This window comes from Cebus imitator, unplaced genomic scaffold (assembly GCF_001604975.1).
Source record: "Cebus imitator isolate Cc_AM_T3 unplaced genomic scaffold, Cebus_imitator-1.0 Scaffold8, whole genome shotgun sequence".
Classification (NCBI taxonomy): domain Eukaryota; kingdom Metazoa; phylum Chordata; class Mammalia; order Primates; family Cebidae; genus Cebus; species Cebus imitator.
The window spans coordinates 1,848,289-1,873,912 of NW_016107323.1; the positions used below are offsets into that span (position 1 = coordinate 1,848,289).

General features: G+C 38.4%; 1 protein-coding gene and 1 long non-coding RNA gene across 2 annotated transcripts in view; one reads left to right on the forward strand and one right to left on the reverse strand.

Moving 5' to 3' along the window:
• Nucleotides 1-5,521: 5,521 nt before the first annotated feature.
• The window catches only part of LOC119473033, an 83,695-nt gene continuing 63,592 nt past the window's right edge, over nt 5,522-25,624 (forward strand). Inside the window, exon 1 of the long non-coding RNA XR_005202203.1 lies at nt 5,522-5,949. This is a non-coding gene — a long non-coding RNA (uncharacterized LOC119473033). The remainder of the gene's footprint in view (nt 5,950-25,624) is intronic.
• Nucleotides 13,399-25,624, reverse strand: part of SLC41A2 (solute carrier family 41 member 2) — a 150,942-nt gene continuing 138,716 nt past the window's right edge. The window contains exon 11 of the mRNA XM_017540553.2: nt 13,399-14,339. Within this exon, the coding sequence (XP_017396042.1) occupies nt 14,154-14,339 (186 nt within the window). The 3' untranslated portion in view covers nt 13,399-14,153. The remainder of the gene's footprint in view (nt 14,340-25,624) is intronic.

Consider the following 25,624-nt stretch of genomic DNA (forward strand, 5'->3'; position numbering starts at 1 on the left):
AGTAATAATTTATTTGAAAACACTTTGCAATGACTGCATCATACATATTTATTTATAGCTGCAGCAACAGAATCTCCTATTCAGATGGTATCCTTTCCAAAGCAACCGTGTAACAAATCCCAGGCAGTACTTAGATTAACTTTCCTTCCAGGTGATTTATCTGATACACATCACTGTGTGCAAATCACAGCATGAAGTCCAAATTTCATGACACAGACACGTACAGTTACATGAATGACAGTAATGTTCCAGTGAATGATATAAACATCAACTGTTAATTAATTCACTAAGAGAAATACAAAGTCAAGGCAAAAGAGACTATTTCCCAAAACGACCTGACTGCTGCCTTTGGGCAAAAGGAAGAGCTTTTGGAAATCAGCTTTTAAAGACTTCAGTTTTACCATTGCCCTGAAGCAAGCTGAACTTAAAATGGGACTTTACTATCTTACCAATCCTGGGTCCAGCATTGCTCGTGGAATACAGGTGAACTTCACCATGATTCAGATGAATTCATTACTTCTCATTCCCACAAAACCTCTGGAGCTGAGTCTAGTCTCTGGTTTTGGTTTATTGACACTGTCATTTTGATCTGAGGGTGAAAAGGGATTCAATCTAAGAATAAGTCATTTCTTAGACAATCTAGAAGAGATGTATTAGTTGAAAAGTCATTCACTGTTTGAGGAAACACTTTCCACATATTTTCCATGCAGTGTGTGTGTGTGTGTGTGTGTGTGTGTGTGTATACGCACGTGCGCACAGACTACCTTTTAGGATTTTGCTGTATGTTATATAACTTTACTTTGCAACTTTTACTTTCCTGAAAGTGTCTGGATAAGTAATGTGTAAAGTGTTAGGCAAAGTTGTTTCTGTTCTATCTTGAGCAGTTCAAAAAATAACCTTCAGGTCACCTTCCCTATCATGTGCAGATTGGCTTGGTGTGCACTCCAGAGGTGCCAATCATTCTTTTTGCGCTTACTCCTCTCTGTGAGAGGACTCACAGCACTGGAAGAGGATCACCATGTGATCCCTGCCGCTTAACTTAGCCACAGCAGATGGGAAGCCAGAGCCCAGATGAGTCATTAGATTTTCTGCCATGAGGAGTTGGAATTGTGACTCAGTGACTGAGTCTGCTAGCTGCATGGGTTTCTCTTTCTTGTGTTTCTCAAATAGCCTCAAGCCCTTCAGCCTCCTGGGCCATGTGTTCCTTGAATATCCAAACAAAATGTCTTGGGCCATGTCTTCCTTGAATATCCAAATAAAATGTCTTAAGTCCTGCGGTGGAGACAAATGCTATATGTTAAACCCAGTTTCATTTCTTTTTCCTCTTCCTGGGCACACAGGAGGACCACATTTCCCAGCTTCCCTTGCAGTTAAGTTGTGCCATGGGCTGTCAGGTGCTAAGCAGAGAGGCAATGGTCAGGAAGAAGAGGCAGGAGTCTTTTCTTGTGCAAGAGCTGGCAGTTAAAGAGGAGAAGAGTAGAATGGTGTTGGTAAGGTCAGACGGAGGCTTTTCCTTTTAAGGAAGCCTTGTGCATATGATGGAGCAGGGAGTGGGCCACTGGTATTGAAGAGAGGAAATGTGGTAGAAATGGATGGGTCGAAGGGTGAGCTTAAAACAAGATGGGCATGTCAGGCAGGGACAAGGAGTTACTGAGGAAGCTTATCCAGAGGCCTCCGCCTTCTCCCTGGGTAAGGACCACCTGCTGAGGGCTGGGGAGGAGAAAGGTTGGGAAAAGAGAAGCTCTGAAACTACCCTCTGGGCAAGTTCGTGGAGCTGGACAGCATGGATTTGTAAGCCAGACATGAAGAGTTTTGTGCCAACCCTGTGGAGTGTGGTGTATTTGGAGAAAGAGCAGAGAAGGCTGTCTGTGGAAATTACCAGGAGTCAGAAGCCCATGTTAATCTAACATTGTCACTGGCCTAAAGAACAGACGATAGGGAGAGAAATGGTGTTCTTCTAGGCCCATGTTTATGCACTGTTTCTTCTTACTCATACCCCAGTGTCTTCAAGTACCAAAACGTTCCATTTCTATGGAATATCTCCTCTCATCTGTAAGAATAAAAAGGATGTTCATTTTTAAATTTTTATTTATTTTTTTTTAATTATTTATTTATTTTTGAGACGGGGTCTCGCTCTGTCACCAGGCTGGAGTGCGGTGGCACGATCTCGGCTCACTGCAACCTCCACCTCCCGGGTTCAAGCAATTATTCTGCCTCAGCCACCCGAGTAGCTGGGATTACAGGCGCACGCCACCACGCCAAGCTAATTTTTGTATTTTTTAGTAGATACAGGGTTTCACCATGTTGGCCAGGATGGTCTTGATCTCTTGACCTCGTGATCTGCCTGCCTCGGCCTCCCAAAGTGCTGGGATTACAGGCATGAGCCACCACGCCCAGCGTATTTATTTTATTTTATTTTTTTTACTGCTACTTGTGGAGCAGGGCTAGCCCACATAGGCAGTGTGCCTAGTCAGCCAGATGTTCATTAAAAAAAGAAAAAAAATTAGGTGCTCATTACTAAACAGAACAAAATCAATCTTTTTTATTTTTAAGAGCCAAAACAATAGTTAACTACTAATTTGAGCTGGGGATTTACTGTCTGGAAAAGTAGTAATTATTAAGTTATTCAAAAAATAAATATAAAAGTAACAGGTTCATTTTTAAAATTTGTTCAAAGATGAGCTTTAAAAAAATCCATAATCACATCATCCAGAGCAAAACATTTAAAATATTTTGGTGTCTTAAAAAATTAGTGTCATTCCAGATACAGTTTTTTACTCAGTGCTTGTCACACATTATTTTATAAATAATTTTCTAACTCATCAAAGGAGCTTTAAAATATAAATTTACTGACTCTAATATATAGTACCATTTTTTTTTTTTTTTACTTTAAGTCTATTTTGTTTGTTTTTTGCGATAGGATCTTGCTCTGTTGCCCAGGCTAGATGGAGTGCAGTGGTGCAATCATAGCTCATTAAAACGTCAAATTCCTGGGCTCAAGTGATCTTCCTGCCTCAGCCTCCGAAGTAGCTGGGATTACAGGTGCATGCCACCATGCCTGGCTAAATTTTTTTTTTTTTGGTAGAGATGGGGTCTCACTGTGTTGCCCAGGCTGGTCTTGAATGCCTGGCCTCAAGATCCTCTCATCTCAGCCGCCGAAAGTGTTGGGATTACAGGCATGGGCCACCAGTCCTGGCATAAATCTGTTTTCAGATGAAAAATTTAAAGCTGAAAATTGCGGCAATGTATATTCTGATTATTACCTTAGGACTGGTTTCTACAATGGTATCAATAGGGCAAAGAATGTATTTTTCTTTAAAAATAAAAGTTCTAAATTATTTTTTAAAATACACGTGCATCATTTAAAAAGGAAAATGATCTATAAAGTATACACTGACCAGTCTTGTCCTCATCCCATTCACCTCATTATGCCTTGTCCCCTATAGGTAACCATTTTTCTCAGTTTCCCGTTTTTATTTCCAGTATTTCTTTCTCAAATGTTTATTTCTCAATGAGAGAAATATCCTGTTTCTCACAACCTTACAAAAAGGGCGGATATTTTATACACGGTTCCATGCCTTGCTTTTTTCACCTTACTATGAATCCCAGAGATCTCGCCATATAAGTTTGTAAAGATATTTCCTATTCCTCTTGTCTCCCAGTTGCATAAAGTTCCATTGTATGGATGTACCACCATTTATTCCACTAGGAGCTCTGAGTTGTTGTCTTATCTTTTGCTATTACAAACAAAGCTATAATAAATAATCTTGAAGTGTGTCATTACATATATGTCTGAGAATATCTGTAGAATAGATTTCAAAAAGTTGGATGCAGAGTGGCCCCTAGGATGTGTGGGGCTCCAGGCAAATATTCTTTGCAGGGCTGCTGCTCTCATAGGCAATTTGGCTTTAAACTTTTGCAAAATTCTTGAACCCATTTGAAGCACAGTGATTTATCAATGAAGATTTAGTGTAGTGGATAGAAAAGAGGTACTTACATATTTGGCTACTTCAGTAAGTGCAAATGAAGATTCTTCATGGCGTCCAGGTACCATCTTTTTGTGTTTTTTCTTCACTGTCAAATGTGTTATTCCTGGCTAATTTCATCTCTCTCACTGCAAGGAAAAGTTACCAGTATTGTTACTAGTTGCAATGCCATGGCTCTTTAGAACCTATTTGTATTGAAATGGTACCACACTGACGTCACCACACCGACAGTAGGCAGGGACACCAATTGAAAGGGCCAACTGTGCAGCAGTCGTCTTGAATACCTTTGGAAGAGAAAGGGACAGCCATCCCTAGAGAACTGCCTGACATGTGACCTAGAGCCAGCAGAGAGGGCGGGGAAACCTCCCTGAGTGTAAGTAATGAAGTATGCACAGGATAAAGGGTGACTGCTACCACTGTGTCATACTCCGAGGCAATGCTGCAGCCAGAATGCTGACATAAGAGAGCTAAGGCTTGAGCCCAAGGGTTAACGATGGACAGTTGGTGACCCAGAGCTCTGAACTTGCCCTGTGTCTGACAGAGTCATGCAAAATCAACATGTCATTTTGGTCAGTAAGTCATCAACTCATCAAATTGCCTTCCTGGAACTAGGGCTGGCCATAGAATCCTGGAACTACCTCATAGGCATGAGTCTCTGGTATCTGGTGGACCTCAGACAAGGGGAAAAACAGACACTGGGGCCCACTGCCAGCCCACTGGCCAGTCCCAGGCTTTGGATGGCAACTTACAAAACTGTAAGGTAGGAGCTTCTGCCAACTGGAGACCATACAAGACCAGTTCCAAGTTGGGACACCGTGCCCAGATGGCACTGCTGACCCCAGCTAGTCTCGGTATCGGGGGGTGGAGGGGGAGAGACTTAGAAACAAGATGTAGAAATTAGGAATTCACTCTAAAGAAGGGGTGAGTGAGGGTGTGTGTGTGTGTGTGTGTGTGTGTGTGTGTTTAGGGCCAGATAGTAAATATCTCAGGCTTTCAGGCTCTATGGTCTTTTTTGAAGCTACTCATTCTCCTGTGTAGAATGGGGCATGGAAATGAATGGGGCATGGCTGAATTCTAATATGCTTTATTTATCCAGGCAGCAAACTCGATTTGGTCCACTGGCTGAAATTTGCCAAACTTTCCTGTAAATCATGCAGCAAAGGCCCAGCCTTTACTTGCCTGGTAATGGCGGAATTACAGGCTAGGATGACACATGTGTTTGTAATTTTGTAATATATGGCCAGATTCCCCACTACAGAGCTTTTATCATTCTGTTTTACCACCAGCAATTTTGTCTCCCGACAGGCTTGCCAAAAGAATTTTATCTAGTTTTGAGTTTTTGCCAGTCTGATAGGTAAGTAGTATCTCAGTGTGATTTTAATTAGCATTTCTTTTGAGTGGTATTAAGGATTTTTTTTTCTGTGAACCATCTCTCCTCTGGTTATTTTACTGTTGGGTTGTTGATATTTTTTTCCTTGATTTATAAAAGTTCTTTATTCGCTAAGGAGATTAACCTTCAATATGTATTCTGTAGTTGTTGGATAAAGTGTTCTAAAGATGTCAGTCAGGTCAAGGTGGATGAGAATGGTCAAATGCTTGAGATACCCAGTAGTCATTCAAGCAGAGTTGTCTGGGAGTATTTGGAAATACAGATTTGGAACTCCATTGAGAGGCTGGGACTAGATACATTTTGGAATAATCAGCATAGATGATATTTATAATAATAATATGAGTAAGGTCACATAGGGAAAGAAAGCAGATAGAGAAGAGATGATAAAACTGAGCCCTAGAGCATTCCAGCATTTAGAGATTGAGAACAAGGGAAGCAACTAGCAAAACAAACTGATAAGGGGCTTTCAATAAGGTAAGAAAGAAAGCAAAGGGCAGACTTTTGGAAGCAAAGTAAAGTAAATATTTCAAGAAGGAAGGAAATTCTGTTAAATGACTTTAGAGATTAAATAAGGTAAGAATTCGTACTGGAAATTGATCATTGGATTCCGCAATATGTAGGCTATTGGTGACTTTGACAGTGAAAATACATTTTTGGTAAGGAAGTTTAAGAGGAAGAGAATAATTTTGCATGAGAATCTTGAGTGGCATATTTTTGTCCAAACATCAAATGACTGGTTATTTAAGAAAAAGGAAGTAGAGAACAAAGCAAAAAAGCTAAGCATATCATTGAGTGTCTGAGAAAATCATAAGGTTTGTGAAGAATGAATTTATGAAAGGAATTTTTGTGTGATCATGTTGGTTACAATTAGAAGGGAATCATTTGTAAGCTTTTCTAAGGATTGAGCTTTGATATTAAAAATATCCTAACACAAAATTAAATTTTGGTCCCTTGTGCTAGAATAGCAAAAGTTTTCTTGAATTATTGATCTGCTCTTAGCAAAAATTATGAGGTTTTTAATTCTAAAATCTTTCTTTAGCAGCCATTTTCTAAACTATAGACAGTTTATGTTTCTGCCACATTTCTTCCTGACATTCGTTTAATATCCCTAGTTTCAGGCTGAAAATGCCGTCTTCATTCAGATTGGTAATTTCATTTATCAAGGTAGAGTTTTGCTCTTGAAGCTTCTTAAATCTATTTCTCAGTTCAACTTTGTCTCTGTCTTGCGACGTGATTTGCACGTCACATCACTGCCTCCTGTTCTTCTTCCTCTCCTTTGGAAGGACTGAGATGATCTTGCTCTCCTTCAACTTTTTTGTCAGTTCCTTAACTTTTTTCTCCAGCTCTAACTCTGTTGTTATAAGCTGACACAAAAATGCTTATCTTAAAGGCCTGGAAAATCAGTGTTTTCTTCTAGTATAACTTGATTTTGTCGGCTTTTCTTAATGTGTCTGAATTGTTCCATGTAATCAGGAAACTTCTGATGATGTTACTAAGAGACATATATTCCCCTGCTCAAGGTACTAGTTTTCTTGTTTACATTTCTGTGTAATATGATATACCTTCATAACCTTGGGCCCACTCTTCCTGTGTCTGATTAAGTTCAAGTACACTTTCATGAGGCTTGACTTCCAGATTATCTAAATAGGCTTCCCATATGGAGAAGCAGTTATACTGGAGGTTTTTCTTTTTGGTAACTGGCCTGAAAAGCAAATATTTTGCATTTTATCAAGATAATTTCCTGTTGGTGTCTTTATTTTTATTGTTATATAGAAAAACTGAGCTTTGAAAACTTGTGGGTTTTTTTTTTTTTTNATTTATGAAACTTTCTGTATTGCTTTTGTAGTCTTTTATCACTCTGGTTAAATGAATGACTATTATTTCACAGTAACCTGTGATCCTTGTTATGATCAAGTATTTTGAACTTTTTGACATCTTTGGCAGGCTTCTTCAGGATCAACATTCTAAATTAAATCTTTTTGACCTAGAATTAACTTCAGGATTTTCCATGTAGGCCCCTGGAGAGCCTCAAAGGATGTATCTCTCGTCTTATAGAGACATCAAATGACTAGGCTTGCTTAGTAAATTGTATGGGAAGTACTGTCAAATGATAACGTGATGCTAGGTTTTCTTTCAGTTACATTTATGGGTATGTTATTGATATGAATGTCCCAAAATCGTATAAAACTCTTAGAAATCTAATATCTTGGCCAAGCATGGTGGCTCACGCCTATAATCCCAGTAATTTGGAAGGCTGAGGCGGGTGGATCACTTGAGGTCAGGAGTTCGAGACCAGCCTGACTAACATGGTGAAACCCCATCTCTACTAAAAATACAAAATATCAGCCAGGTGTGTTGGCATGCACCTGCAATCTCAGTTACTCTGGAGGTTGGGGAAGGAGAATAGCTTGAACCTGGGAGGCAGGGGTTGCAGTAAACCGAAGTCGTGGTATTGTACTCCGGCCTGGACAACAAAAACAAAACTCTGTCTCAAAAAAAAAAAAGAAAAAAGTAAAGAAATCTATCTTATTGGCCATAATTCTGGTTATTATATTGTCTGCCACAAAATAACCAAATTTCCTTGTCAATTGCTGATTATAATGAACCGAAGTCAGATTTTTAACCATGCCTATTTTAAGTCTCTGCCATTTAGGATTATTGTTTTGACATTTCTCCAAAAGAATTTGCAATTAGTTTCATGAAAAATACTCTAACAAGTACTCTTAAATACAGGTTTCTAATAACTGTAAGATCAATGGACGAAATAAAAATTCTTCAAAATTCTAATGAAGAAACTGCTGGGTTCATAAAACAGATAATAAGATAGAGCCAAACAAAAATTAATTACATGAGATTAAGTAACTGATGAAGATGTTTTTATGTTTATTTGAGATATTATTGGTTATTAAAATGTTTTATTTTCCAGATTTAAGGCATTTTTTTCTTAAGTTATCCATAGTTTATAGAAATTCGATAAAGTATACTTGTGTGAACAAAGATGGAAGCATTTGCTTTTCTACCTACTTGATGCCTCTAAAATGTGGCAACTATTCATGGTTATCTGCATAAATTCATTAAAAATCTGCCTTCTATAACTGGATACAGTGAAAACACTGGTTATGTTACTGAGGCTTTGACTGAAATAGATTTGAGAATGTGCATAGAATGCCTGACTTCAAGGGTTCTCAGCCTTACAGCGAATAGAAACTCACTTCCTAGCAGGCTCAGGAGCCTTAGGACTGTGGGTAACATTCAAAGTCTTCCTTAGTTTGGTTTCCTAGCCTCAAGAAGTTTTTAAATCTGAGATTCCTGTGTGGTCAATGTAGGCAGAAAAAGATACGTTTATAAAGAAAAAGCTACACTACATCTGCAATTAGACTGTAGCTCTGTGGATTGTTTTCAGGTTCTTATTTACCTATAGAGTAGGCTAGATCCTGAATTCTTTCATATTCCTCCACTCCAACTTTCTCCCATGGAATTACTAAAAACAGAAACTGCTCTGTTCCTCAATCATCTCTATAAGCTGAAATGATGAATTTCAAGGAACAAGTCTTGTGTCTGATGTGTGGGCCACACAAAAAGTTCACCAAACTGCCTAATGCCATAACCAGACATATTCAAACTGCAAACAGGATAAGAAATGGACATTGTCACGCTGTAGACAGCTTTTCCCAAAATATTGGAACAAGACTCTATATTATGACAAGACCCTGACCTCCCTTACTGCTGCTACCTTTTCACTTGGCAGGATAATTGTGTAATTTAAATTTCATAATCAGTAGCTTCTGCCAGTAACTAGACAGAAGCTAATCTAAAAGATTCCTTAGTCCACTTATTGGGTGACTTTGGTAACATCCTTAAGACAATTGGTGCTCACCAGTAATGAGATACTAGATAATAAACAGCTCTATATTGTTTATTGGCTAAATAAGAAAATTTCTGTGCTATTGCAAATATTACATGCTATACCTGGAAAAATCTCTCTAGGAAAGTTGAAACCCATATACGCAAAATAAAAACATAGGCCACATGGTTACAACAGGTCTTACCTAATTCTGTATGGTCATTTGCTTCATTCAATTCGTTGCCTCTAAGCCTAGATTCACAGCTCAAAACCATTATGCAAACTGGGATTTTCACATTGCTATTATTTCCTTTTTAAACTTTGCACTATTACTTGTTAAATTTTTGTAGAAGTAGAATTCCTAAACAGAACAATGCTGGCCCAGCACGTGGAGATAACAGCAAACGACTATGGCTCAGAAAAAATTGAATTTAATAATGGACTCCAGATAGGCTTACCCCGAGATTCACTCCCTTCAAACCCCCCTTGTGGCTCAAATGTGGATAAAAGGGTTTTGGCATTGACTGCTAGCTACCATTCACTTCCTCTAACACAGGACCAGATCAGCAACCCAGGACAGGCACATTCTGGCACCAAGGGATATCCACACCTAAATACAGGATGACTGATCAGTGTGATGCTTCTGGAGAAATATCTTGATCAAAAGGGGGAAATGTGAAAGTTGTCAGAAACATAATGGAGTCACTTCTGTTAATAAAACTCTGACAAGTAGAGCCAGAGAAGGCCATGAAGAAAGGATTCTCATCCCTAAATGCCTGGTAACAAAAACCATCACAAACATCTCTGCAAAAACCACATCCTTGTACAAAGACCATTGTAACCTTACACACAAAAAATACTGCTGTGAGAATATCTGCCCAGCAACTGCCTGAGCAACCTCAGACTGGCGCCACGCTTGTTATGGATCCTTGTAGCCAAGGATAAAGATCTCAAAATAATTAAGTAATCCTTCTCTAAAAAACCTCCTTCTTCTTTTACCTCCCTGAATATGCAGGTAGTTCATATGCAGTGAGAATACTCACTATGCAATGGGAACACTGTGGCACATGCATTCCTATTGCAGTGCCTATTCCTGAATATCATTTTCTTTTAGAAATTTTCTCTCTGTTTGCTATTTAGGTTGCCAACAAGTTTGCTTTCAGTAAAGTGCTGGGGACAAAGACCTGTCTCTCAGAAAGTGAAGTCATTGGAGAAACAGAGTAGGTTGCTGGGCAATTGAGGGTTAACTTGGTGTCTGAGGTTATAAATTTAAAGATCTGTCCAGAGAAGTTGTGTGGTTTTCATGAGCCATATTAAGCACTCAGGTACAGGCAAAACATAGATGTTTTTATCCAGGGTTTGTGTTCCTTCCTGCCAGCATGAGAGAGGCAGTTGTTGGATGTATGGATTGATGAACCAAGCAATTTAAGTTGGATAATGAGAGAAGCGAGGAAATGAGGAGAGTATTTGACAGTCAAAAGTGGTAAAGCAATGCATTGGAGGTCTAGATATGGTCAAAGCCCAATTTATTATAATTCATAAATATCCTATGTATACATAAATTACCCCAGTCTCTTCTGGGAGATTCCCACACTGGCTTGATGTTGTCTAGTTCATCAAGAAGTAAGTATAACAAGACTGGGTAATTATTTCTTGGATTTTATTCTTAGTTGAGTTTACAACAGTTTGAAGATGGCAGAAGCCCATTATAAATAGGTACACTATACCCATTTATAGATAAAAGGCAAGGAAGCCTAATTACTGAAAGATTTTTTTAAATGGTCTTTATTTGGCTACATCATTGATAGTCTATGCTGTGGAATTTTTTGACATCTCCCAGAAGACATATTACTGTAAGTTTCCATTTTATCAGGTTCTAAGAAACTTTATTTTTGAAAGAAAAAAATGGTGGGCAAGAAAGGAAAATGTTTTTAAAAGAGTTATCTGTGTATAAATAAAGTGGCTGATAAATTAGTGAAAGGAAGAAGTTTGGAAAGCAGAAGTTTTAATGTATAAAAATAAATATAGTGAACTAACATTACTTAAGACTGATAATAGATGATTGTTGTGGGTAAATGAAATGAGTCATTTTATCCGTTGCATACTTACGAGAAGGCTTTCAAAAGGTCAGTAATAACTTAAAGGAATTTACATCCCTTTTATAATCAGCGAATTGGTGACTAATTTTTTTTTCTCCTATTACATGCCTTTTAGACATTTGGTTGCTCTAACCAAGGTTGGATAGCAAAAGAGAAACAAGACAGAACTCTGTCAGTCATTATATTTATTTACCAGCATTTACGGCAAATGGCCAGACCTGGGCAAGGTGGTAGCAATGACGGATTCTACGAATTAAGGCATTGTTTTTTATTTCAAAATTTTCATTTACCTGTATTTTCCTTGGTCTTAGAAATATGAATAATTTATAGCTTGCAATACTCACCATCAGGATATAATAAATGGAGGTTTCTTTGTCTGAAATCAAAAAGATGTAGTAACACTCTATTGCACTTTTTAAAATCCTATTTTTCCAGTTGGCTTCCTTTCAGTTAATTAGTTAGGTAGTCTTGGTACATTTGGAGGGTCATAAACGTGTCATAAAAAGAGCACTGGCATTATGAAAACCTGGATGTTAGGGATTTCACAATTTAGTCATTTTGCAGCTGCACGACCTTAGAAATATAAGTTCTCTGAATGTCAGTCTCCTCTGCTGTAAAATAGAGATAGGAATACCCATCTGACATATTTTTCAGGTACTATTGTGAGTATCAAATAATATTGTGTATTTGAATGTGCACTGGATGTGTAATACAACAGACTAAAGTTGTTGATTAATGCTTTAAAAATGTAGCTTTCACTGTATGTTTTTTGTAAAAAAAAATCAAAATAGAAATCAGTGGGAAATGTAAATATTTATGAATCATACAGCCCAAATGTAAATAAGTAATTTACAAATGCTTTACAATAAAATCAAAGATATTATTCATGGATTTTTAAAGTAAAAAATCTTTGCAGCTAAATATTCATCAACTTAAACTTATTCTTTCTTTTATAAGAATGTTCACTATGTGACATTATAACTCTCCAAAGGAGAAATTCTATAATTAGTTCAGTTCTCTGCCTTAAAAGTTTCATTATAAGGCAGAAGAATGGAATAATTAAGTTTAAAAATAAGCAAAAATATATAACTCTAAACCACAGCCCCCTCATTTAAAAGAGCTTAACAAGAATACTTTTCCCAATGTACTTATAAACAACCTAATATTTCTATAATAACACAAACGTACAACTTAAATCATGATCAAAGTTAATATGCAATTTGATACCCTTATCAGCTTAAATTATTAAACATCTAATGGTCTTGAGAGATTGCACTGAATTTTAAAAAATGAACCACATGTGCTTTAAAAATGGTTACCTATTGAATACGGTGTTGGTCAACTGTTTAGAATATAGGCCGGAGTTTTAGAAAAATATTTGAGAAATACAGTATATATGATAGGGTCCCATGCAGAAATAAGCCTGTACAAATGGATATGTTCAAGCCTGAACAATAATTGAGGTAATCGACCAACTTCTTTTATTTAAAGGGTAAGTCACAGGCTTCTTTAAAAAAGCAAATGAATCACTTGCTCATTTTAAGTTTCTTATCTTGATTATATTAAATAGTACAGTTTTTTAAAAAAATAAGAAATGATTAATTAGAGTGTAGGTAACAAATTAGCTGGGCACGGTGGCGCATTCCTGTAATCCCAGCTACTCAGGAGGCTGAGGCAGGAGAATTACTTGAACCCAGGAGGCAGAGGTTGGAGTAAGCCAAGGTTGCACCACTGCATTCCAGCCTGGGCAACACAGCAAGACTCCATCTTTAAAAAAAAAAAAAAGAAGAAGAAGAATATAGGTACAAATAGCAAATTCTGGTCAGTAGCAAAATTTTTGGACCAATGACAAAAACATATCAATAAACTATGTTTAAGAATAACTCTATATTGCTGATATTCTAACAGCACTATGACCTTTGCTATCAGCAATCCAAGATTTAGTTCTTCATCAGAAGTCTCCCTCCCTCTCTCTCTCTCTCTCCCTCTCTCTCTCACACACACACACACACACACACACACACACACAGACATCCACATACACATACACAATTTCTCACACCATCTTTTCTCTACAAATGCATCTCAGGTTATCTTCTTTTTTTGAAGATTACATTTTCTAAAACACATCAACATTTTTCCAACAAATCAATGATCAAAAAATGACCCACTGCTTTCATTAAAGATTTCTGAGATCACTCTATGTTTAACAATTAGCCTGACAAGAACTTGCAGAACTGAAATTGAATTGGCATTGGCACAAGGTAATTTTATATGGAGGTAAAAGTGAGTTTATCTTATGCGCAGCAAAACATATTTAGGTCAGTTTAAATAGGAGCAACTGGTAAATTGATCCTCAGCTAGCATAGAGGTGGGCAATATTAAAACGATTCAAAGCTTGGTTGGGCACCCTTCATTTTATAGTATGCCTGGGATACAGCGCATCTGTGAGACAACAAAGGCTAAGAGCTCTGCTTCTAATCCTGCATTACAAACTTAATAATAAAGTACATTTGCTATGTTTGTGGTTTTAAAATTACTCACTGTAAACATCCTATATTCTTTCCTAATTAATTTCAGAGCTGGAGTTTATATCTATGTCTATGTCAGATTATCATTTATTCTATGAAAAGCAGCACAAATACTGTTCATTCTGGTTTGACACAAATTTCTTAAAAAAAAAAAAAAAAGTTAAGGCCATTTAATTGGATCAGGGCCAACTGACGATTACCCTGGCAAAAGTCAAACTACTGATTTAAGAGTTTTGAAAAAGAGCCATAAGTGGTTGTAGTGTATCTTCTTCCTTGGTAACTTGACACAGTTTGTAGGATTTATTAGTCTCCAACATCTCCATCTCGATCTCCAATAAGCCAAAGAAAATGAAAACTTAAGGCTAACAGAGCTGTCCCAAGCAGATCACCCAGTGCTGTTAGGTAGGGGATGGAGAAACTATCTGGGTCCTTTCCTTTCCTCCAGAAGTGATGGACCATCCAGTCAGCAATCCACAGCAAGGTAAATACCTAGAAGAGAACACCAGAGATTACTCCTGCTGCCTGGACATTCCTAGCTCATGAAACATGGCCATACGCCTAAACTACTGGCTTCTGGAAGGAACAGCATGGGTCTAAGTCAAGAACCATGCTTGAAAAGAAGAAATATTTAATTGACAAGAGTATTTTCATTTCACAAGAAAAAAATAGCATGCATGTTTACAGGTACTAAAATTCTTCTTCAACTTTTTACATAGATCTCCTTTTATTCTAGCCTTCCACTAGCCACAATAATTCTTATATTTTAATAGCATTGTACAGTTTCCAAAAGACTATTTTCTATGTGATAAACCTGTGAAAAAGGAAGACATTATGAAGAAGGAAATAAAAATTAAAATCAGAAATTATTTAACAGTCTCCTGATGCAGGTATGTCAAATGACATAGAAAACTAACCATTCATTTACTAATTATAAGGCCATTTGTGACTTGTCAAGGAAAACTTCAGTGCAATAGTAAGATCAATAACTAGAAGGTAAATACATTTAGAAATGGCTCATCTAGTTATAGACATAGATACATACATAAAATGGAAATATTTTAAAGGACTATTCAAACATGAAGGTGTCACGTATAAATATTTTCTGGAGTATCAGAAATATAAAGGCTTTTGTGATGCTTTGAATTTTGGGACCAGATAAATGTTTTTTTCTTTGATCCACCTAGGGTAGGAGGATTTTCTAATTTTCATATCCCTGAAGCAGTAAAAGAAATTTGGGACTGGAATGGATAACGCCCACTAGTTTTGGACAAGTTGGCAAGGATGGCACAGTGGTTACAAGCACTTCTTGATAGCACTTCTCTATTGTCTGCTAGCTGACTGTAGGCAAGTTGCTCAACTTTCTGACTCTATTTAGCCAAATGAACATTAGAATGGTACCTACCTCATAAGAACGTTGTGAGGATTAAATAATATACTAAATAATTCAGTGCCTGACACACAATAAACTTTCAATAAATGTCTGTTATTTGTCTATGTTAACAGTATTATTATTCTATTTGTGGCCCCTCACGTATTGGGAACACCTAGTACGTGCAGAAGGAAGTCCACAGCAGGTCTAGAGTCTAGGCCAAGAGACCTTTCACTAACCTAGCAAGTAGGCCACGGGGGTGAGGCATTTGCCTTGGGACCCAAAGTGCTGTGTGTTACCATTTTAGCTCTAACACCTTTACCAGGAAGGAGAGTGGCTTGTCCAAACATAGGGAGACATGTACTTATTCTAAAGGCATATGAACTTTACAAGTCTTTGGACATCTGTCAGAGGTTGTACTTTAAGCCCCATTGTCTTTGCATGTGGTCAATTCTTCATTAGCATTTCACTGGTAAAGACTGTTTTAGAATCATATAAAGTTGGACCAGGCAGTCTGTTTTGGGTATGGAGGGAGCATGAAACGTTAGAAAGAATTCTGGACTTGGAAGTTATAAAATCTGGATTTTGATTCTCTGAGCCTAGCTGTTATCATTTGAAGAAAATGTGGGGCCTAATATCTGCTAAACTTCTTGAAATAATAAGAGCCTTGGTTTAGGGGGATGAAAGAAAAGGCAAAAAGGCAGCATGATGTCAAGTTCCATCATTAAAAGCATGATGCACAGACGAAGAGACAGTCACCCCATGGGACCCCCAGTGAGCCAGGCCACATCTAGCCTCTGTTTTGGATGCCCTATTTTCAGAGAAACTGGTTCACATCTGCATCTTCAGTACCTAGCAAAGTCACTAATTTAAAAAGTAGATAACATCTGATTGATGGAATGCAAATCAGCTGGAGACAATGTCATATAGGAGATTCCTATGAGAATAAGAATTGTTTGTCCCAGGCAAGGAAGGTGGGAGATGTGAACTTAAGACAAAGGTTATCATGTCAGGAGATGCTAGGTGTATAATATGTTGCTTCACAAAGTAGAGTGTTAGGTTAAAGAAGAAAAGACCAAAAGCAGAAGTTAAACAAAAATTGGCTAACTATAAATAGAACAAGTTATGTAGTAAACTCTAAATTACTGAAGTATGTAGAGGTTTAATAAGTAAATTTGCTGATTGAGTAAGTAATGCATACAGGAGGAAACATTAGTTATTAAAAGAATGAGGGTAGCTAATTTCTCTGGGACTAGCAAGAAAAATAAATGAATAAATTTATATAATGCATGTTTACATATTAATGTGTTATATACTTCTATACATAAATTTATATGTTATATGAGACACACATTTAGTAATGTCTTGTATAATATCTGCACTGAATAAGAGATTTTTCTGGAGCAGGGTGGCAAACTTGTAAATCTAGTTTTACTGCAACACAACTCAGCCCAAGGTTTACTTATCGCCTATTTAGTCGATTATTTAATCCTTGCTACATTCTCAGGAAGCAGGCAGGTTTACTATTCCTAATGTTCATTTGCAGAAACTGAGTTGGAGAGGTTAAGTGGCCATGTAGTTGTCACAGAGAGCATATGGTCCACTAATCCTCTGACATTAAAGAAAAACCTAAGGCAAAGTCCAAGAAACCTGTCCATGATCACAGAGCTTGCAAGTGGAGTCAGTTTCAAACTCACAGAGTCTAACACTAAAGCCCATGTTCTTTTTTATATTATTATTATACTTTAAGTTCTGTGGTACATATGCAGACGTGCAGGTTTGTTACATAGTTACACACATGCCATGGTGGTTTGCTGCACCCATCACCCTGTCATCTACATTAGGTATTTCTCCCAATGTTATCCCTCTCCTTGTCCCACACTGCCTGACAGGCCCCAGTGTGTGATGTTCCCCTTCCTGTGTCCATGTATTCCCATTGTTCAGCTCCCACTTATGAGTGAGAACATGTGGTGTTTGGTTTTCTGTTCCTGTGACAGTTTGCTGAGAATGCTGGTTTCCAGCTTCATCTATGTCCCTGCAAAGGACATGAATTCATCCTTTTTTATAGCTGCATAGTATTCCATGGTGTATATGTGCCACATTTTCTTTATCCAGTCTATCACTGATGGGCATCTGAGTTGGTTCCAAGTCTTTGCTATTGTGGACAGTGCTGCAATAAACATATGTGCAGATGTGTCTTTATAACAGAATGATTTATAATCCTTTGGGTATATATCCAGTAATGAGATGGCTGGGTCAAATGGTATTTCTAGTTCTAGATCCTTGAGGAATCGCCACACTGTCTTCCACAATGCTTGAACTAATTTATACTCCCAGCAACAGGCTAAAAGCGTTCCTATTTCTCCACGTCCTCTCCAGCATCTGTTGTCTCCTGACTTTTTTAATGAACTGGCATGAGATGGTATCTCATTGTGGTTTTGATTTACCTTTCTCTAATGACCAGTGATGGTGAGCTTTTTTTAATATGTTGTTGAATACATAAATGTCTCTTTTTGAGAAGAGTCTGTTCATATCCTTCACCCACTTTTTGATGGGGTTGTGTTTTTCTTGTAAATTTGTTTAAGTTCTTCATAGATTCTGTATATTAGCCCTTTGTCAGATGGGTAGACTGCAAAAATTTTCACCCATTCTATAGGTTCTCTGCTCACTCTTATGACAGTTTCTTTTGCTGTGCAGAAGCTCTTTCATTTAATTAGATCCCATTTGTCTATTTTGGCTTTTGTTGCCGTTACTTTTGGTGTTTTAGTCATGAAGTCCTTGCCCATACCTGTGTCCTGAATGATACTGCCTAGGTTTTCTTCTAGGGTTTTTATAGTTTTACGTCGTACATTTAAATCTTTAATCCATCTTGAGTTGATTTTTGTGTAAGGTGTAAGGAAGGGATCCAATTTTAGCTTTCTGCATATGGCTAGCCAGTTTCCCCAATACCATTTATTAATAGGGAATCCTTTCCCCATGGCTTGTTTTTGTCAGTTTTGTCAAAGATCAGATGGTTGTAGATGTGTGGCATTATTTCTGAGGCCTCTGTTCTGTTCCATGGGCCTATATCCCTGTTTTAGTACCAGTACAATGCTGTTTTGATTACTGTAACCTTGTAGTATAGTTTGAAGTCAGGTAGGTGATGCCTACAGCTGCTTTTTTTTTTTTTCTTGGCTTAGGATGGTCATGGCTACATGGGATCTTTTTGGCTTAGGATGGTCGTGGCCGTGTGGGCTCTTTTTTAGTTCCATATGAAATTTAAGGTATTTTTTTTTTCAATTCTGTGAAGAAAGTCAATGGTAGCTTGATGGGGATAGCACCGAATCTATAAATTACTTTGGGAAGTATTGTTAGAATCATAATATTGATTCTTCCTAACCATGAGCATGGATTTTCCATTTGTTTGGGTCCTCTCTTATTTCCTTGAGCAGTGGTTCGTAGTTCTCCTCGAAGAGGTTCTTTACATCCCTTGTTAGTTGTATTCTGAAGGTATTTAATTCTCTTTGTAGCAGTTGTGAACGGGAGTTCATGCATGATTTGGCTCTGTTTCTGTTATTGGTGTATAGGAATGCTTGTGATTTTTGCACATTGAGTTTGTAGCCAGAACTTTGCTGAAGTTGCTTATCAGCTTAAGGAGATTTTGAGCTGAGACAATGGGGTCTTCTAAATATACAATCATGTCATCTGCAAATAGAGACAATTTGACTTCCTCTTTTCCCAACTGAATACGCTTTATTTCTTCTTCTTGCCTGATTGCCTTGGCCACAACTTCCAATACTATGTTAAATAGAAGTGGTGAGAGAGGGCATCCTTGCCTTGAGCTGGTTTTCAAAGAGAATGCTTCCAGTTTTTGCCCATTCGGTATGGTAGTGGCTGTGGGTTTGTCATAAATAGCTCTTATTATTTTGAGATACGTTCCATCAATACCTAGTTTATTGAGAGCTTTTAGCATAAAGGGCTGTTGAATTTTGTTGAAGGCCTTCTCTGCATCTATTGAGATAATCATGTGGTTTTTGACTTTGGTTCTGTTTATGTGATGGATTACATTTATTGATTTGTGTATGTTGAATCAGTCTTGCATCCCAGGGATGAAGCTGACTTGATCATGAAGAAAAAGCTTTTTGATGTGCTGTTGGATTCAGTTTGCCAGTATTTTATTGGGGATTTTCACATCCATGTCATCAGGGATATTGACCTGAAATTTTCTTTTTTAGTTGTGTCACTACCAGGCTTTGGTATTAAGATGATGTTGGTCTCATAAAGTGAGTTAGGGAGGATTCCCTCTTTTTCTATTGTTTGGAATAGTTTTAGAAGGAATGGTACTAGCTCCTCTTTGTACCTCTAGTGGAATTGAGCTGTGAACCCATCTGGTCCTCTACTTTTTTTGATTGGTAGGCTATTAATTGTTGCCCTTATTTTAGACCTTGCTATTTGTCTATTTAGGGATTCAACTTCTTCCTGGTTTAGTCTTGAGAGGGTGTAAGTGTCCAGGAATTTATCCATTTCTTCTAGATTTTCTGTTTTATTTGCATAGAAGTATTTATAGTATTATCTGATGGTAGTTTGTATTTCTGTGGGATTGGTGGTGATATCCCCTTTATCATTTTTTATTGCATCTATTTGATTCTTCTCTCTTTTCAAATTTATTAGTTTGGCTAGCAATCTATTTTGTTGATTTTTTCAAAAAACCAGCTCCTGGGCTCACTGATTTTTCGAAGGGCTTTTTGTGTCTCTATCTCCTTCATTTCTGCTCTGATCTTAGTTATTTCTTGTCTTCTGCTGGCTTTTGAATTTTTTTGTTCTTGCTCCTCTAGTTCTTTTAATTGTGATGCTAGGGTGTTGATTTGAGATCTTTCCTCCTTTCTCTTGTGGGCATTTAGTGCTATAAATTTCCCTCTACACACAGCTTTAAATGTGTTCCAGAGATTCTGGTACATTATGTCTTCATTCTCATTGGTTTTAAAGAATGCCTTTATTTCTGTCTTTCATTATTTATCCAGTAGTCATTAAGAAATAAGCCCATGTTCTTAGTTCTTAACCATCACTACAGTACCTTGTTTCAGTAAAAAACCAAACCAAACAAAACAAAAAACTCTACATTGATAAGAGCATAAGCTGGTACAAGTACTTTGGAGAACAATTGGGTATTATCTATTACATGTGAAGATGTGCATCTCCTTAATTCAGCAATCCTACATAGAAATAATGATTTTTTTCCTGTACCACTGGGGGAAAAAAGGATAAAATTGTTCACGGCTAAAGGATACTAGCTTAGGGGTTCTATTGACTCTAGGTCTCCCTATTGCTACTCCAAGAACTGAGAAGACCAGTAACTTGGTGTGCTTATGGAAACTGTGCAGAGAAATTTTTATACAAGCATACTGAGGAATGTGCAAGAATATTCACTGCGTGTCTGTTGTAAGAGCAAAAAATTGATTCTATTGACACAGATTGGTGAAATTCATTGTTAAGTCACACAATGGAATGCTATATAAAGCTAAAATAAGTGAAAATGAACTATATAAATCTCAAAAGCACAAGTTGAATGAAAAAAGCAGAAGACTATGCATATGATTTTTAATAAAGTTTATAAATATAAAACTATGTTATTGATGTATACATTTGTAGCAATGGTATAGTAAACAGTATAGTATAATAGTGAGAAAAGATGCCAATTTAGAATGCTGATGACTGTTAGGGAGGGATGAAATGAGCTCAAGAAGGGACACACAGGAGTTACCAACCATATATATGATGCATTTTTATAATTTTGAAATATTTGCTTCAGATAATTGATAAAACTGAGTGGTAAATACATGGTTATCTTATTTCCTATTCTTGAATGTTTATATTTCATAATTTAAAAAAATGTAAACAGCTGGGGTAATGGTAACTCACTATTATGAGCTACAACTTAGAATATCTACTGAAAGGGACATGTGAGAAAGGAAGTCAGTATATCCTGTAGAATCCACAAAATGTTTGTACTTGGAAGTATCAGATGGTGCTGAGGCTGAAGGCGGGCCTAAGGCCAAAAGATGACTTACATGTCTGTGACTAGAGCTAGCTCCATGTTCATCTTTTCGGCAAACTGTCCTCTCTGTGTAGGAAAACAGAAGGATGTTTTCTGGAGAAACTGAGTGGTAGAGACTCAGGACTCCCAGATACTAGAAACTGTGAGGTTCTGGCTCAGAATCAGGGGTAACTGAGAGTCTCCATACCTAACCCGAGGATTCCTCCAGACTTGTATTTTGTTCTGAGAACAGGGGCAGGCAGGAGGATGACTCCCGGAGAGGAGAGTAGATGCTCACATTTGGAGGCCCCCAGTTAAATGGCCAGTCCCCTGTCCTTTAATAGCAAAGCATCCAGTCAACAACCCACCCCTGCTTCCATGTTACTTAACCGCTTCCTGTGTCAGTCTCCTCCCTGTTCAAGTTAGAAATGTGATGTGAACGTTAAATAATACAGAATGGTTAGAACAGTGCTTGGCACATTGGAAGAACTTAAAAAAGATTTGCTATGATTTTTAAAAAACGGATTATGAAGAAATAAGAATCTGATTTTTTTAAACAGCAAGACTAGGAGACAAGCAGTAACATCTTCAAAATCCTGAGAGGGAAATAATTCCAATATATATATCTGTGCCCAATTTATCAATCAAGTGTTGAGAGTAATGAAAGGGCTTTTAAGACATGCATGCACTCATGAAATATTTCTCCCATGTTCTCTTTCTTTAGGACTTTCTTGAAAACGTGTTGAAGCAAAATGAGGGCATGATCTGAGAGAGAGAAATGGGATCCAGAAAATGGAAGAGGCAATGTAAAGAGGAGTGAGAGAAGGTTCCATGATGACAGCTGTGCAGTGGGCCGGGGCACCGAGGCCCAGTAGGTGGGTGAAGTGGTCTGGAAATGAGGTCTCCATGATAAAGGCAAGTGGGCAAATTATCGATAATAAACTCTTGAGGGGCAAAACACTAACTGTAGGCATGTGACAGCTATTGGAGCGCTTGCAAAAAAGTTTAAAAATTCAGGCCGGGCACACCATAATCCCGGCACTTTGGGAGGCCAAGGAGGGTGGATCACCTGAGGTTAGGAGTTTGAAACCAGCCTGGCCAACATGGTGAAATCCTATCTCTACTAAAAATACAAAAATTAGCCTGGTGTGGTGGTGTGCACCTGTAATCCCAGCTACTTAGGAGGCTGAGGCAGAAGAATCACTTGAATCCAGAAGGTGGAGGTTGCAGTGAGCCGAGATCACACCACTGCACTCCAGCCTGGGTGACAGAGGAAGGCTCTGTCTCAAAAAAGACAAAATAAAATAAAAAATTCAGAAATGTAGTAAACTATGCAAGTGGAAAAATATGGTAATTATCTCCAGAAGAAAATTAAAAAGAGATAAAGAGAAAGAAAATAGAATATACTAGCCGGCTCTGTGAGAAATGACATTTGTAAGTCATAGTCATAAAACCATATTCATTTATTTAAAAAAAACAATTAAGCATTGCTACACGAGGAGGATGAAAGGTGGGGAAATAAAGCACAGGGCAAGGTGACAAAATCCTTGTCTACCACAATTAGAAGTCAACATTAATTTCTCAAGTTGATAAAGCAAAATTAGCAATCCAAACAAAATATGGCAATAACAAAATAAATAGCTAAAGGAGCTCTGGAGGACTATTAGTAGCTAGCATTTTACATGCACACACACACAAAGATACATTTAAATGTATATGTATAGATATATATAAATACAAGTGGGTGTTTTTTTTAAAAAAAAAAAAAACTAAAACAAAAAAACAGTCTCATCCTGTTGTCCAGGCTGGAGTGCAGTGGCATAATCTCGACTCACTGCAACCTCCGTTTCCCTGGTTCAAGTGATTCTTGTGCCTCAGCCTCCCAAGTATCTAGGGCTACAGGCATGTACCAACATGCTTGGCTAATTTTTTTTTTTTTTTTTTTTGGTAGAGATGAGTTTTCACCATGTTGGGCAAGCTGGTCTTGAACTCCTGACCTCAGATGATTCACCCACCTCGGCCTCCCAACTGACTTTTAAAAGCCAGACACAACTGGCTTTTAAAAAACTGAAATAGAGTAGAATGGACTAGAATAGAAAGTAGCATGTATAACACACAGTAAGGGTATTTCATAAAACTTTTGTTTTAGCTATGAATTAACACATTTATCTACGTATGCATATGTTTTAGAATAAACGTATTTCTTATGAGTGCTGTCGTCAAAATATATGAAAGCTACTCTGTCAGGTGTGGTGGCTCATGCCTATAATCCTTGCACAATGGAAGCCCAAGGCAGGTGGATCGCTTGATCCCAAGAGTTTGAGACCAGGTTGGGCAACAAGGTGAAACTTGTCTCTACAAAAATTGTAAAAATTCGCCCCTTGTAGTCCCAGTTACTCAGGTTGAGGTTGGGAGGATCCCTTGAGTCCAGGAGGCACTGTACTCCAGCCTGAATGACAGGGCAAGATTATGTCTTTTAAAAAAAAAAGGAAGATGGCTGCATAGGAACAGCTCCACCGTGCAGCTCCCATTGATATCGATGCAGAAAGCAAGTGATCTCCACATTTCCAGCTGAGGTACCTGGTTCATCTCATTGGGACTGGTTGGACAGTGGGTGCAGCCCAAGGAGGGTGAGCCGAAGCAGAGTGGGGCATTGCCTCATCCAGGAAGCTGAAGGGGCCAGGGAACTCCTGCTCCTAGCCAAGGGAAGCCATTAGGGGCTGTTTCCTGCACTCTGGCCCAGATACTGCACCTTTCCCACAGTCTTTACAACCTGCAGACCAGGAGATTCCCTTCGGTACCAACATAACCACCAGGGCCCTGGGTTTCCAGCACAAAACTGGGCAGCTGTTTGGGCAGAAACTGAGCTAGCTGCAGCAGTTTTCTTTTTTCATACACCAGTGGTCCCTGGAATGCCAGTGAGACAAAGCCGATCACTCCCCGGAAATGGAGCTAAAGCCAGGTAGCCAAGTGGTCTGGCTTGGCATGTTCCACCCCCACGGAGACTAGCAAGCTAAGATCCACTGACTTGAAATTCTTGCAGCCAGCACAGCAGTCTGTGCTCGACCTGGGTCGTTCGAGCTTGGTGTGGGGAGGGGCATCCACCATTGCTGAGGCTTGGGTAGGCAGTATAACCCCACAGTGTAAGCAAAGCTGCCAGGAAATCTGAGCTAGGTGGGGCCCAACACAGCTCAGCACCTGCAGGCACTGTCTCACTAGATGTCCTTGCTGGGCAGAGCATCTCTGAAAAAAGGCAGCAGCGCATCAGGGACTTATAAAGCCCCCACCTTCCTGGGACAGAACATCTGGGAAAAGATGGCAGTGGGTACAGCTTCAGCAAACATAAATGTCCCTGCCAGGCAGCTCTGAAAAGGAACAGACTGCTTCCTCAAGTGGCTCCCTGACCCCTGTGTATCCTGACTGGGAGACACTTCCTAGTAGGGGCTGACAGACACCTCATACAGGAGAGCACTGACTGGCATCTGGTGGGTACCCCTCTGGCATGCAGCAACCAGAGGAAGGAACAGGCAGCAATCTTTGCTCTTCTGCAGTCTCCGCTGGTGATTCTCAGGCAAGCAGGGTCTGGAGTGGACTTCCAGCAAACTCCAACAGACCTGCAGCATAGGGGCCTGACTGTTGTTAGAAGGAAAACTAACAGAAAATATCAACAAAAAGGACGTCCACTCAGAGACCCCATCCAAAGGTCACCAACCTCAAAGACTAATGGAAGATAAATCCACGAATATGGGAAGAAACCAGCACAAAAAGACTGAAAACTCCAAAAACCAGAAAGTCTCTTCTCCTTTAAGGGATCACAGCTCCTCACCAGCAAGGGAACAAAACCAGACAGAGAATGAATTTGATGAATTGACAGAAGTAGACTTCAGAAGATGGGTAATAACAAACTTCTCTGAGCTAACAGAGCATGTTCTAACCCAATGTAAGGAAGCTAAGAACTTTGAAAAAAAAGTTAGACAAAATGCTAACTAGAATAATCAGTTTAGAGAGGAACATAGACGACCTGATGGAGTTGAAAAACACAGCACGAGAACTTCAGCTACTAAAACTTGTGTATGCTTCACGATCAAACGGAAGAAAGGATATGAGAGATTGAAGATAAACTCAATGAAATAAAGTGAGAAGACAAGATTAGAGAAAAAAAGAGTGAAAAGAAATGAACAAAGCCTCCAAGAAATATGGGATTCTGTGAAAAGACCAAATCTACATTTAATCAATGTATCTGAAAGTGAAGGGGAGAATGAAATCAAGTTGGAAAACACTCTTCAGAATATTATCCAGGAGAACTTCCCCAACCTACCAAGGCAGACCAACATTCCAATTCAGGAACTACATAGAACACTACAAACATACTCCTTGAGAAGAGCAACCCCA